Consider the following 15,780-nt stretch of genomic DNA (forward strand, 5'->3'; position numbering starts at 1 on the left):
AGTTTCACCAACGACTTAACAAATCTATAAAATGTTGTCACATTGGGCATTAAATGACCCCCCCCCCCCAAATCATGATCTTAATTTTTTTCCTTTAATAAACTGTCTAGCACTACATCCTCTCCTCTCTGTGTCATAACCCAAGACTTCGCATTACTGAGACCTCATATCCAGATAAGTTATTACAAAACCAAGAACATTTATGTTTCAGAAATTACTTATGGAAACTAGGTCAAAATGTTCTAGTTAAAATAGTAAAACTGGAAGTCGGTAGAGAATACACACGGACCGGCCAGATGTTTTCGTTTGGTGTTCCCAATAGCTGTATGATCAGGTCAATCTGCTGGATTTCCGAGGTGCCTGGAAGTAAAGGCTTGTGGGCCAGGAGCTCCGCCAGTATGCAGCCCACCGCCCTGCAGGGAACAAACTGTTACTAGGAATAACTGTGCTACACAGTATAACCGCAGAGTATCAAACCGTGTAATGGAAGTTACAATCATTTAAATGCACAGGCACATACAATATATTCAGCAAACACCTCTATACAGTCTGCCATCTATATATTTTCCAGAACATGTAGTAATGTAGTCTTTGAAATGTCTATATTTGTTTTTTTATTTGCTAAGTTGAGAATTGTGGAGGTAAGTAGTCAAATATCTGTATAATAATCTTCTAAGGTCTGCCCCGTCTCCAGTCTGCATGCGCAATGGGATTTAGGGGGCTCCCCAACAGCGCCCACTGCTTGGGAGGCAGGACAGACCCTAAAGACCCCCCTACACGGCACGATATGCGTGTCGATCCGACGGATCGGCACGATATAGGTACTATATCATGCAGTGTATGGGCACGATATCGTACCCGATATCATGCTGCAGGATCGTACATCGGATCCCCAGGTCTTCCTTCAAAACCATCTGACTTGGGATGCGATGTACAATCCCATTCAGATGAAGGAGGGGGAGGCCGGCATACCGTGCGGTCTGCGGGGACCGCACGACTGCCGGAGGTGACAGCACGATCCATCTGCAGACGGATCGGCAGTCGCCCTACGTGGTGCTTCGCACCGTGTGTGGGCACCTTAACTTAGCAGAAGAGGAGGAAGGACGTGCTGCCAGGTAAGTAGGGAGTGGGCAGAGTGGGAGGCTGGGGTAGGACAGGGTGGGGAAGAGCTGCAGAGGGGGGGGGGCTGGGCAGAGCAGAAGATAAAGAGGGGGCATAGGCCGGGTGAGGTCCCTTTACAAGTATACAACTAATAGTCTAGTAAGTTGTTTCCTGCAAATATGTAATAGACGTAGAAGGCATCTCACTGGTCCCAGCACTAGAGAGAGGATCCCTTAAAGCTGCCTGTACATGCCGTAATCTGCATCACGCAGTGCAATGGATAGTCACATTGGGGGAGCCGATGAAATCATTTTACCATGTGCCGGCAGCTTTACAAAATCTCAGGACAAATGAATTTATTTCCTCAACCCTGGTGTCAGTATACAAATGAGTTCCCAATGTGAGTGAATAAGGGAAATAACAGAAGCAGCACACAGGGATGAAGCATGTCAGCGCCAAGGTGTAATAGGGGAGGGGTCAGGGCTTTTATTCCAGCTACAAACTCAACCATCCGTGGACCCAATATAGCAGCAAGAGGAACATAATAATGTTACACACAATAAATGCCAGCTTACATTGGCAGGCCACCTTTATCCTGTGTTTCTTGGGCTTGTACATTTTGGGCGGTATTCAATTGTTGCGCCCCTTTACGCGCCCGACAGGAGCTATTCACTTGTTTCTCCAGGGGGGTCCGAGCTGAAATGGGCGAAAAGTGACATGTTTGGGGGCCCAAACATCACTTTTCGCGATCGTGCCCAGCACTTAGGTCGGGGGTAGCTGTTTTACGCAGCTAAACCCAACCACTTTAGGCGCGATCAGTGAGATAATCAGCGACAATTGAATAGCGCCCCGCAATCCCCTGTCACTTTAGACAGGAGATCGGGCGCACTATAACAATTGAATACCGCCCAATGTGTGCATTTTCACTGAACTTCCTGATGAAGGATACTAACACTTAGTGCAATCAAAGTGGTCACATGATACTGTGCGATTATAAAATGCCTTTAGTTAGCAACAAAGAAGCTGGCTGTGCAGAGTTTACGTAATGTCACACGGACGCTCAGTATGTAAATATCCCATTAGTCCACAGGTGGCCATTCAGTTTATAACAGGCAACAATGACAGAGTCCCAGTCTCACCACATATCAATGGCCGTGGTCTGCGTTGTGCTTCCCAAGAGCAGTTCAGGAGCCCTGTACCTGAAATCAGACAAGAGGAGGTAACGGTATGAGGGGACACTGAGCTGTAATGGGCTGTGGATCACATTACACCTGCTGTAATAATAACTGTAAAACTGCAGATAAAAGAAATAGATTTACTTAAGCCGCGCATCCACTTAACAATTAAAATGGATGATTGAACGATAACTATATCGTTATCGTTCATTAATCGTGCATTAAAATGTCGAAAACGACCAGCGATGTGCGCCCTTTCTGGTCGTTTTTCACATCAATCATCACCTGAACATGCCAATCATTCTGCCGATAACGACAGATTGACCATGTTCAGCGATGAGGGAGGGTGCCCAACAACATATCGGTCAGTGTAGGCACTGCAGGGGATGGGGAAAGACTGTACGATTACAATGTTGTAATCGTACGGTCGTTCCACTATCTGCTAGTGGATACGCACCTTTAGTCATGTTAGTTTTAGGCACATGTAAGCAATGCAATATACGCCAGAGAAGTGGCCTTTAGATGCACAGGTATCGGCTATGTAAATCATTGTGAGACACCAGTGTTATATATAAATTACATTCTTTTTTTTTTTTATTTTTAAATCGAGTAAATTATTATTAAAAGTTTTAGAGAGATATATATATATATATATATATATATATATATATATATATACACACACATATATACACACACACACACATATATATATATATATATATATATATATACACACACAAGTTTCTAAGGAAAACTGTGATAGAAATGGTGTCATAGACCAATACAGAATTAGTAGGACATACTAAACTAAATAGGATGTAGACAAACCCCCTGACATACATATATAAAAATGTAACAAGTACCCGAAGGCGCCATTCGGGCTCACGGATAAATATGTTACATTCTTAAACAAACTTCAAATCGAACCAAGGCAAATGTATAATAATTCAGTTTAAATTAAAATATACTTATACACCCTGTACTCTCGCCTGTGTCAGAGCTAACATGAAGGGCCCACCAGGGGAATGCAGTGGTAGGGACCCATGCTTAGCCACCAGAGAGGGTGAGGTCAGCCACCAGAGAGGGTGTGATCAGCCACCAGAGAGGGTGTGGTCAGCCACCAGAGAGGGTGAGGTCAGCCACCAGAGAGGGTGTGGTCAGCCACCAGAGAGGGTGTGGTCAGCCACCAGAGAGGGTGAGGACAGCCACCAGAGAGGGTGAGGACAGCCACCAGAGAGGGTGAGGTCAGCCACCAGAGAGGGTGAGGTCAGCCACCAGAGAGGGTGTGATCAGCCACCAGAGAGGGTGTGATCAGCCACCAGAGAGGGTGAGGTCAGCCACCAGAGAGGGTGAGGTCAGCCACCAGAGAGGGTGAGGTCAGCCACCAGAGAGGGTGAGGTCAGCCACCAGAGAGGGTGTGATCAGCCACCACAGACCTTTAGCTAACCATTAGAGAGAGTGCATGGCCTGGGCTCTTTCGAAATCTATACAGTAAACACAGACAATGCATGCATGATAATGTGCCAGACTGATAACAGCAATGCACTTTAGTAAATACACCAGTCCTGGGAATGCAGTATAATGTAACATATGTATGATAATTAAGCACATGATGATGATCCTGTCTATGTATACCACAGTAATGCACTGTACATGTGATAGGGGAACACGGTACTGACCGGCCAGTGTCTAAGACTCAGTGAGAACTCTGTCAGGTCTAGTAAATGCAAAACACATGTCACTGTAAAAACAAATTGAAGTATTTAACCACTTGTCTGGGATGGTCGCATCTTTTGTGACCACACCAGGCTGTCCGTTATCTTATCTGGCCGCTAACGATGCGAACAGTCAGATACACAGTGAGGGCGGCTGCAGGAAGAGAATCTTCCCGCAGCTGCTGCTCTCAGAGGCACCTTCTGGTCCCTCTGCTTCCCTGCACCAGTGTCTGCCGTGCTGGTCATCACTGCTCATCGGTCGGCACAGCAGGACCCCCCACCCAGCGGCTGCAGAGATTAGCAGTTGCTGGGGGAAAGTAAATTAACCCCCCCACTCAGCCCCATGGTGACTGAAGCCTCTGGAAAAAGTAAAATTGCGATGTTCCGATGGTGGCGTTCCAATGTTTGAAGAAAAAATAATTTTTTTATTTTTTTTTCTTTATAGATAAACTTTTTTTTCTTTTTAAATAGTTTTGGATAAGTTGAAATACATGTTTTTCACCTAATTCACTCATAAAAAATAAAATAAAAAAAAAATATGAGATATGGTAAGAACTTACCCTTGTTATCTCTATTTCTACGAAGTCCATATGGTTCCACAGGATACCTTGGGGTATAGGTGTGACGTCAGTCGCAGGGCACCAAAGAGTTAAGCTTTCAGCCTCCCAGGATGCACTAGGTCCCCCTCCTATACCCCGCCCCCGGGCCAAGGCACCTCAGTTAGTTACCAAGCCATAGGCCGGAGGAGGAGAAGGAAGAGAGAGAACAAAGATCTGGACACATACAAGAATCACATTCTCACCAGAGGGAGACGGAAAACCGGTGACCAGAGCAAAGCCCATCTGCAGCACAGGTGCGACAGGGCGGGAGTCCTGTGAAACCCTATGGACTTCGTAGAAATAGAGATAACAAGGGTAAGTTCTTACCATATCTCATATTTTCTACTTCAGGGTCCATAGGGTATCCACAGGATACCTTGGGGATGTCCCAAAGCAGTATCCTTTAAGGGTGGGGACGCTCCTGTGCAGAAAGGAGAATCCGCCGCCCGAAGGAAGCATCCTGAGAGGCGAAGGTGTCAAACCTGTAATACCTCACGAAGGTATGGACAGAAGACCACGTAGCAGCCTTGCAGATCTGAACTGCCGAGGCACCACGTCGAGCTGCCCACGAAGGACCCACAGACCTAGTGGAATGAGCCTTCAGAGAAGGAGGGACCGGTAGGCCTTCATGAAGATAAGCTTCAGAAATAGCCATACGGATCCAGGCTGCCAAAGTTTGCTTTGAAGCAGGCCAACCCTTTTTACGGAAGCCATAGAGGACAAACAAAGCGTCCGACTTCCTAAACGAAGAAGTGCGGTCAACATAAGTCCTTAAGGCCCGCACAACATCCAAAGAGGCCTCACCCACGGAAAGACCCGGTGAGTTAAAGGCCGGAACAACTATTTCCTCGTTAACATGAAACCGGGAAACAACTTTTGGAAGAAACTCGGGCCGAGTGCGGAGCACTGCCCTGTTCCCATAAAAAACCAAGAAAGGGGGTCTACAAGAAAGAGCCCCTAACTCAGAAACACGTCTGGCCGAAGCAATGGCCAGAAGGAAAACAGTCTTAGCTGTTAGCCATTTAAGATCCACTGAGCCCAGTGGTTCAAACGGCGGTCCTTGGAGAGCCCTCAGGACCACAGCCAAATCCCAAGGCGCCACAGGTGGAACAAAGGGCGGCTGAATGCGGAGAACACCCTGCATAAAGGTGCGCACATCCGGGATTGTAGCAATCCTACGGTGAAACCAGACAGATAGGGCCGAAACCTGTACCTTCAAAGAAGCAAGGCGAAGCCCATGATCTAGTCCCGCTTGCAGGAAGGCGAGAATCCGAGACAGACGAAACTCCCGCGGTGCATAACCTCTCGGTCGACACCACTGGAAGAACGTATGCCACACGCGATGGTATATCCTCGCGGAAGACGGTTTCCGAGCTCGTAACATGGTACGCACCACAGAGCTGGAAAACCCCCGGGACCTCAGCATGGCCGTCTCAACAGCCACGCCGTCAAAGACAGCCGAGTCAGGTCCGGGTGAAGGCAAGGACCCTGAGACAGAAGGTCCGGTCGTAGCGGCAACCGCAGAGGACTGTCCACGGACAGACCCTGAAGGTCTGAGAACCAGTGCCGTCTGGGCCACGCGGGAGCTATCAACAGGAGCGTCCCTCCTTCCTGTTTGAATTTCCGGATTACCCGTGGAAGAAGGGAGACCGGAGGGAACAGGTATGCGAACCGGAACGTCCACCGGACGGACAGAGCATCCACCAGAGACGCCCCTTCGTCTCTTGTGCGAGACCCGTACACCGGCAACTTGTTGTTGTGCCGGGACGCCATGAGGTCGATTTCTGGAAGACCCCACCTGTCCACCAGTAGCTGAAAAACGTCCGGGTGCAGGGACCATTCCCCCGGATGAACGTCCTGGCGACTTAGAAAGTCCGCCTCCCAATTTAGCACTCCCGGGATGAAGACCGCTGATATGGCTGGAAGATTGCGCTCCGCCCAAACCAGGATCCGAGAGACCTCTACGAGAGCCGCCCGACTGCGAGTTCCTCCTTGCCTGTTTATGTAGGCCACGGTGGTAGCGTTGTCCGACTGGACCTGCACCGGGCGACCCTGGAGAAACTGCTGTGCCTGCTGGAGAGCATTGAAGACCGCACGGAGTTCCAAGATATTTATTGGAAGCTCCGCTTCTGTCGGCGTCCACCTGCCCTGGAACAAGTGTGGACCCGAAACTGCTCCCCAGCCCCGAAGACTGGCGTCCGTTGTCAACAGGACCCAATTTGGAACCCAGAACGGACGTCCCTTGTTGAGGTGGGTCGTCTGTAACCACCACGCAAGGGACAGGCGAACCTCCTGGGTGAGCACAATCGTCTGGGACTTCAGAGACCGAGTCAGCCCGTTCCACTTGGACAGGATCAGGTGCTGCAGAGGTCTGGAGTGAAACTGGGCGTATTCCACCATGTCGAATACCGACACCATGGAGCCCAGTAACCTCATCGCCGAGTGTAAGGACACCCGGCGGCTGTGCAGGCAACTGCGCACCCTTGACTGTAAAGCAGAGATCTTGTCCTCCGTCACGAAGATCCTTTGCTGTCCCGAGTCCAATAAGGCTCCAAGATGCAGAATCCTCCGAGACGGGATTAGAGTGGACTTCTGCCAGTTGATTAGCCAGCCGTGCCGTTGCAGCAGTGCAATGGTCAGGTCCAAGTGGCGTAACAGGAGCTCTGGAGATCCTGCCACCAATAACAGGTCGTCCAAATACGGCAACATGCGGACTCCCTGCAGCCGCAGAGAAGCCGCCATGACCGCCATCACCTTGGTGAAAACACGTGGTGCTGTTGCCAGGCCAAAAGGTAACGCCCGAAACTGGAAGTGGTCGCTGCAGATTGCAAACCTGAGGAACTGTTGATGGCGCAAAAGAATAGGGACATGCAGGTAAGCGTCCTGTATGTCCAATGACACCAAGTAGTCCCCAGGTTCCAGCGCCAGAATGATGGACCGTAGGGTCTCCATCCGAAACTTCGGGACCCGCAAAGACTTGTTGAGTGCTTTGAGGTTGAGAATCGGACGATATGACCCATTGGGTTTCTGTACCAAAAATAGATTTGAATAGAAACCCTGGCCCCTCTGGGAGAATGGAACAGCCACTATAACTCCAGCCTGGAGCATAGTGTGCAATACCTTCCGCAGCTCCGTAGCCTTGTTCCGGTCTGATGGGAGACCCGTGGTGAAGAAGCGAGCCGGGGGTCTGTGCCGGAAGGAGAGGGCGTATCCGTGGGAAACCACCTCCAGAACCCAAGTGTCTGTCGTAGTGGTCGACCAACACTGGGCGAACTGTAGCAGGCGGCCTCCCACCCTGGGATCCCCCAAAGGGAGGCCCGGACCGTCAGGCCGCAGGCTTGTCATCTGGCTTGGGGGCCGGACGTCTGGTACTCCATGCCTGCTTCCGGGGCTTGACCGATTTCTTAGGGCCAGCCTGTCGAGGAAACGACTGTGGTTTGGGCCTGCCCTGGGCCCTAGATGACCGAAAGGACGATGGTCCCGAACCAGAAGGAGCAGCGGCCGACGGGAGACAAGCAGATTTGGCTGCCGCCAGCGTGGCCACAATCTTATCCAGATCCGGACCGAAGAGAACTTCTCCGGTAAACGGCAACGCTTCCAGACCTTTCTTGGAATCTGCGTCCGCCTTCCAGGATCGCAGCCACAAGGTGCGACGAGCAGCTACTGCTGCTGAAGAAATTCTAGACACCAGAGTACTAATGTCTAGAGCCGCCTCGTTGATGTAGGTGGCCGAATCACGGAGATTGCCAATCAACTCCGCCTGTTCGGCCGGACAGTCGGATTCAAAAGAAGCCTCTAATGAATCCGCCCAGCGCTCCATCGCTCTGGCAACCCAGCAAATGGCCATAGCCGGCCGTGCTGCCCCCCCTGCAAGGGAATAAGCGGACTTCAGGCAGATTTCTACCTTGCGGTCCGTAGCATCCTTAAGGGAGGACATGGATGGCATCGGCAATGTGGCACTACGGACAAGACGGGTCACGTGAGAATCCACCTGTGGAGGGGATTCCCACTTAGCAAAATAATTATCCGCGAACGGATAAGCCACCGCCAGGCGTCTCTGCGGCTGGTATCTTTTGCCAGGTTGTTTCCACGCCTCCTCTAAATGGTCCACCAACTGACCCGAAAGAGGAAAGACTGTGGCATCGCCCTTCACATCTTTGAAAAAGGCATACTTAGATTTAGCCGCTGGGGGAACTTCGTCCTCAATCACCAAGGCTGTGCGGACCGCCCGAATAAGTCCAGAAATATATACTTTGGACTTAGCATCAGCGTCCTTAGTATGGAGAGATTCCTGATCGTAAGGATCCAGAATCTCCCCATCATCAGACGTCCCTTCGTCATCCTCATAAGGAGCGGAAAGAGACGCCACCGGCCTTTTATGAGGCCGCATCACAGACTCCCCTTGCAACACATCCGACAAGTGCTGTACAGAACTCGTCAGGGAGTTAACCCACGCTGGCTCCTGAGAACCCGGGAGCGGGAAAATAGGGAGACTGTGGGGTACCACCAATTGTCGTGGGAACCCCTGCATGGGTGACGACACCACAGACTGCTGGGACAAACCCATCGGAGTAAACGCGGGCTGCGGAGCTAACTGGCCCACTAAAGCTGTTAACGCCTGAGCGAAACAAGCCCAGGGCGGCTCCTGTACCGGTGCTGTAACCGTAATAGGCCGCGCCATGGACAAACACTGCCGGCAAAGGCCCTCCGCGCTACCCTCCCCCTCCGCTAACGGTACTTTGCACGTGGTACACTGTAGCCGGAGGGGAAAATCACTTTCAGACATGATGGCACCACGTATGTGACCTCTCTCACCAATTAAGTATTAAATAGGCGAGAGACCACCCTGCAGCACCGCACCGCAAGGGCTTTAGCAGAAGAACAGGGACAGTAATAAAGCTGACAGTTTAGAGAAGAAAAGTTACAGGCAGCGCTAGCACAGTCACATACAATGCAGAGAAATAACAATTCCTGCACTAACAGCGCTGATTACTCAACTACACAGACACAGGGCCTGGTAGGCCACAGCGCTGCATACACAGACCTGAGCCACAGCGGAGGAGAGGTATGCGGGGGGACCCAGACCACGATGCTTCCGTCCAGCGCTTCCAGCAGCGTTCACCATGCGTTCTGGAGAAGATGGCCGCCGAGGAGCAGAGAGGAGGCTGGCCTGGGGGAGGAGCGCTGCCACAGGACCAGTCGGCAGCATGCAGAGAGGGCTGTGTGCAGCGGGGGAGGCGCCGGCTGTGAGACAGGGAAGGCGCGCTCCCCTGGCATGCATTTAACCCCTGGGACGCCGCAGCGCTACCGCTCTGCTGCGGTCCGCTGTCCCAGGGGGTAGTGGAAGCGCAGGTTGGTCGCCTGGCTCCACGCTGCAGCCAGTCCCCAGGAAGCCCCCTGCCTGGGGACTTAGGACCATGTGATCAGCGGGGACCCACCGCGGGACCCCGCTGCTTACCTCTGTCCCCCTTGAATCCGGCCATGGTCCGGAGCATCTGGGGTCACCGCTAGCTGTGACCCCAGACGCCCACCAGCATCCCCGGATCAGTACCGGCGTTCTGGTACCGGCGGGGTGTAGGGAAGACAGCATGGACGTCAGGACTGACTGTCCATGCTGTTCATCCAGATAAGCAGCCACAGCTGCATGAAGAAAAAGCTTCAGGGGCTCTTCTAGCCCCCACTCCAACAGGTGCACCCGACTCCGGCCGGGCACCAAACTAAACTGAGGTGCCTTGGCCCGGGGGCGGGGTATAGGAGGGGGACCTAGTGCATCCTGGGAGGCTGAAAGCTTAACTCTTTGGTGCCCTGCGACTGACGTCACACCTATACCCCAAGGTATCCTGTGGATACCCTATGGACCCTGAAGTAGAAAGATCAGTTTTTAGAAAGAAAAAAAAATTATCCGTTAAGTGGTTAAGCACTTACCACTAGGATGACCTAATGGTACATTAGTGAATAAGCGCAGAGCTACAAAGTCTCCAATCACTGGCAGAAGCTCTGCTCATTATGATAAAGCTCGCAGCCACAAAGATAAGACGACGGGTTGATTGGCAGGAGGGTGAAACTTGGTGAAGTTTGCACAAAAGTGAACCAAGCACCCAGTTCACCTGATCCCTGGAGCAGGCCCTTCGGCAGTGGAGATCACCAGGGTTTTCCCCTGTACCGCTGTGGGCCAGTCTGACCCCGACTCCACCCAACACCTCTCTGCTTGTTTTGAAGGTGCTACAGTAATGTGGTATGACAATTTATTACTATGTTTTATTTTGGTGAGTAATTAACCACAGCTGTGATTACTGAAGGGAGGAGAGTCTCAGTGAAGACCGTCGAGGTGTATATATAAACCATGAGGTGTATTGATTTTTTGCGCACTGTGGATCACATGGGACATACACTATGCTTTTGATAGCAGCTGCACATATCAGGGTCCAACCTAATTAGCAAGTATACAAATAAAGAAAAGTGCTGCACTTATCATACATAGAATGTGTAGATGTATATACAGTGACATACCAGATCGCTTTGAATTGATGATGACTAATTCAGATTCAAGAATAATACTATATTTACTGTAAATCCAAAAGACTGTGTATATATATATATATATATATATATATATATACACAAATACATACATATACTATGATCTTGATCAAACACATTTAATGAAATTAAACCATATTATAATAACCAGTAAATTTAGCAGCCTGTTAATAAATGAGAATTAACTGGTTTTGTAGTTAAACACTATTCAAACAAGAAAAATGCATATATGCTGGCAGATGAAAGTTGATATCCTTATTTTGTCAGTCAGTGGTAGTGCATTCAGGCTTCCTTTTGTAATCCAATTGAGTGGATAAGAGGTTAAATGTCCCTCACAAAATGGCTGTGGGTTTTATATATATTGTTCAGATTGATTCAGATAAAAATATATAGTCAATTAAGCGGCGTTCCGCTTGTAGAACAAAACAAAACTAGAGCAAGAAAAATTATATTGGTGTGAGAGGGACTCCCGTTGGTGCACATGCAGCGGTGCGAGGGGTCAGACAGCACACTTGCGCCGAGGGCGGTCGGCGTGGGTGCTGTCAGGCGCTCCGGACTTGGTTCAGCTCCAGACTGCCTAATCACTTAGGCTAACCCGGCTAACAGGGGAGTCTCCGTAGTGGCAGGATACCCGGCGATCGGCCTTCACAAGCTTTGACCCGGCTTACCCCCACGCTAGACACTGGAATCAGCTCCGTAACACCGAACACTGGGGGACGTCCTCAACAAGGCGGACCTAAGTGATTAGACAGTCGGGGACTGAACCAAGTCCGGAGCGCCTGACAGCACCCATGCCGGCAGCCCTCGGCGCAAGTGTGCTGTCTGACCCCTCGCACCGCTGCATGTGCACCAACGGGAGTCCCTCTCACACCAATATCATTTTTCTTGCTCTAGTTTTGTTTTGTTCTACAAGCGGGACGCCGCAAGATCATAATATATATATATAAATATATATATATATATATATATATATATATACACACACAGTCTTTTGTTGGATTTACAGTAAATACAGTATTATTTTTTAATCTGAATTAGTCATCATCAATTCAAAGCGATCTGGTTTGTCACTGTCTCTGTATATATAAACCATGCTTTATTCTCTTTGAAGGTTTTTTTTTTTTTTATTATTCATGATTGTGCAGTTGTTTTTACATTTAATGTAATAAATTAAGTTTCAAAACAATCCTTTTTCATGTGGTCTGCAGTATTAATTATTATGAATGTATAGATGGTTTAAGGTGGTAATTAACGCTGTTCTGAAGTGCTGTTTTTCGTTTAACCCTTCCGTGCCAGTTACTCACCAGAGAGTCACCACTTTAGGAGTCATTTGCTTTGCGGGAACACTGTACGCACGAGCAAGACCAAAATCAGCTGGAAAAAAAAAATTACAATTCATGTTCAGTCTGACAATTTAGAACAAATCCCAACATTTAAATTGACAAATGGACAAGGCTAACTCAATGTAGGCAGCGTATGGGCCATGTTATGGTCATAGCCCTGTGGCCATAGCCATAGCCACGACCCTGGGGTACATGCCAGGTCCATCTGAAGTGCTAGTTCAACCGCATCCCTCCCTGTTAATTTAAAACACCCTTGAATTGCCATAGTGAGCTGGGACATACCCCCAAACGTCCCACAATTCGGGAAAAATTATAATTCACTGAAATCAGGCCAATCCCGCCAGCGTTGGGCCAGTTGGGAGGCATGGTCTAGCCAAGCTAAAAGCAGAAAGGATTTAATGACTGGTGGGAAAAAATGTGGCTTACCGATTTTCACGCAGCCTTTATCGGTCATGAGCAGGTTGGACACCTTCAGATCTCTGTCCAAATAAAATGTAGGATTTAAATATTACAGCAGGCGGAAAGACAGGAAGAATTGAATTAACATAACGTCATTGTAAATTGTAACGTTCACCCTTACACAAGGGCTGCCACTTTGTAGGCTGACCCAATCTTGATGAGAATGCAGCCCATGAATTCACAAGGTGATGCCACTCTTTCCCCAGTAGACTGATAAGCTGCCAACTCTTCAGTTATGTCTGGAAATAGCTGCTTGCCATGGGTGCAAACACTTTAAAGGCGAAGGGCAATTTCAATAAAAATAAAAAACAGGATTTTTGTACTTGCCAGTACAAGCCATTTCTCCGATTCCATGGGGGAAACTGGAGTGACAATGAAGTATAGATGGTGGTATGTGGCGCTTGGCACTTTAAATCCTAGATAATTTGAAATCGGCTCCTCCCTCACTATACCCCACAATACTTCAGAGTTTAACCAAGCCCAAGTAGAGACAGAGGAAGGTACGAAAAGAGGAACACAACAGCCGAACACAACCAAATGTGTCAAAATGATAGAATTAGACAAAATTATGCATTTTAGACAAGGTGGCAGTCAGACACAGCTTAGCAGCCGAAGCCCATGGCGTGCAGCCCACGAGGTACCCACCAAGCAAGTGGAATCAGCCTAAACTTTGGCAGACCCTGGCCAGCCTAGGGCCTGACTGATAACTGCTCAGATCCACCGAGATATGGTTTGCTTTAAAGTTGAATCATAGATGACAAACAAGTCGTCAGTCTTACATATGATCGAAGTACAGTAAACATAATTGGAAAGCCTAGACTACATCCAAAAAATGTGCAGCAGCATCGGTCCTGAACAGAACCAGAACCACACTTAGCTGATTGATGTGGAATTTGGAGACAACCTTCAGCAAGAAGGAGGTTTTAGTACTTCGCTCCGCCAGGTAGTCATGAAATACCAGATAAGGAGAGTGACAAGACAAAAGCACTTAGCTTGGATACCTTCTTGGCAGAGGCAATTATTAGGAGTTTGTCTTCCAAGTGAACTATTTCAACGCAAACAGAGTCAAGCAGTTCAAAGATCTGATTGTAAAAATTGTACGACAAGATATAAGTCTCACAGAGCTGTGGGAGAAAGAAATGGGGTCTGGAGATGGAGAACACCTTGCATAAAAGTTTGCAGTTCAGGAAGCAATGCCAAATTGCACTGGAAAAGACTGACCGCGCTGAGACCTGCACATTCAAGGATCCAGAGCACAACCCTGCATCGAGACCCACTTGAAGAAACAGCAGCAGATGGGAGAGACTAAAAGAAGAAGGAGGGAAAGCATTCTGCTCGCACAAAACCACATAAACCCTGCCAAATGCGGTGGTAATGTGTGGTGGAGACTGGCTTACAAGCCTGTAGCATAGTAGGAATTACCACCTCTGGAATGCCCTTCACTCTCAATATGGAGGACTCCACAGCCATGCCATTAAATGTAGCTGATGTAATGCAGGGTGAACGAAGGAATCTTGTTGCATGAGGTCCGGACAAAGAGGAAGAAGCCATGGATCGTCCTTCAGCAGATATAGAAAGTCCCAGTACTGCCCGCAACGTGGCCAATTTGGGGCAACAAGGATCACTGACACTTGTTCCCATTTTATGCGTTTTAGAACCGGAACAAGAAGACAAATCGTTGGGAACAGATATATCAAACGGAAAGTCCACTGCACTGAAAGACCGTCCGCCGCTAGAGTCTTTAGTTTTAGAGCAATAAAGGGGAACCTTGTTGTTGAGCCGAAATGCTGCAAGATTGACGTCCGGCATCCCCTACCTTGCTACCAGATCCTGGAAGAAATCTGGATGAAGGGACCACTCCACAAAGTGAAGATCCTGACAGCTGAGATAATCTGCCTCCCAATTTTCGACCCCTGGAATGAATACAGCCACTATGGTGGTACATGACTTTCCGCCCACCAAAGGAATGCGTACCGTCTCCTCCATGACTAGGGGACTCTTAACAATCCACCCAAGGGATATGAGTGTGTCAGTAGGAGTGTAGAATGACTACAGACAGAGGGCCTGATTCAGACGCGCTCGCAAGCGGGTCGATGTTGGGCCAGTGCGCATGCGCACGACGGACCCGGCTCCGTTGTGCACATGCGCGAGACCCGGATAGCGACGGGCAAGCCGTCGCTATGGGTCTCGCTACAAAGGGGGCGTGCTGTCGATGGTGAGTGACAGCACGCCCCCTTTGATGGACGTGCCTGGCCAGACGGAGGCGTTCCCATGGGAACGCCTACCATCTGGGGCCGGCCACACTGACATCACAAGTGATGTCAGTGGAAGTGCTTTTGGCTCTGATAGAGCCAAAAGCACTCCAGGGCTTGCGGCAGATGAGACCCTACCACAAGGGTCTCGTCGCAAGCCCGATGGTCGCGATGGTCTTGACCATCCCGACCATCTTTTTGGCCACTTGCTATAGCTGTGGGTGGTCACCCACAGCTATGCGAGCGGCCAGGAGGCCGCTCTAAAATCAGGAAGGACGGCCCTGATTCAGAGCGAGCGCTCTGTCAGAGCGTCCGGCTCTGAATCAGGGCCAGAGCCTTTGGTAAAAATATCGTCGAGATACGAGACAATCGTTACCCCCAACGATTGAAGGTGAGCAATCATTAGCGCCATCACTTGGCGAATACCCGTGGGGCAGAGGATAGGCCGAATGGAAAGGTTCTGAACTGAAAATGGGAGTTCCGTATCACAAAACAAAAGGAGGGTTTGATGGGGTTCCCAGATAGGGATGTGTAAATAAGCATTCCAAGGATACAAGGAATTCCCTTTTCTTCATGTTCCCTATCACTAAGCA

General features: G+C 49.4%; 1 protein-coding gene across 1 annotated transcript in view; it reads right to left on the reverse strand.

Annotated features, from left to right (window-relative positions):
- The window catches only part of CDK10 (cyclin dependent kinase 10), a 49,109-nt gene that overhangs the window by 2,900 nt on the left and 30,429 nt on the right, over positions 1-15,780 (reverse strand). Inside the window, exons 7-10 of the mRNA XM_088449390.1 lie at positions 12,903-12,955; positions 12,438-12,507; positions 2,241-2,300; positions 290-413 (exon numbers count right to left, since the gene is read on the reverse strand). Of these exons, the coding sequence (XP_088305516.1) occupies positions 290-413; positions 2,241-2,300; positions 12,438-12,507; positions 12,903-12,955 (307 nt within the window). The remainder of the gene's footprint in view (positions 1-289; positions 414-2,240; positions 2,301-12,437; positions 12,508-12,902; positions 12,956-15,780) is intronic.

The sequence above is a fragment of the Taudactylus pleione genome, unplaced genomic scaffold (assembly GCF_031769625.1).
Source record: "Taudactylus pleione unplaced genomic scaffold, aTauple2 ptg000484l, whole genome shotgun sequence".
Taxonomy (NCBI): Eukaryota; Metazoa; Chordata; class Amphibia; order Anura; family Myobatrachidae; genus Taudactylus; species Taudactylus pleione.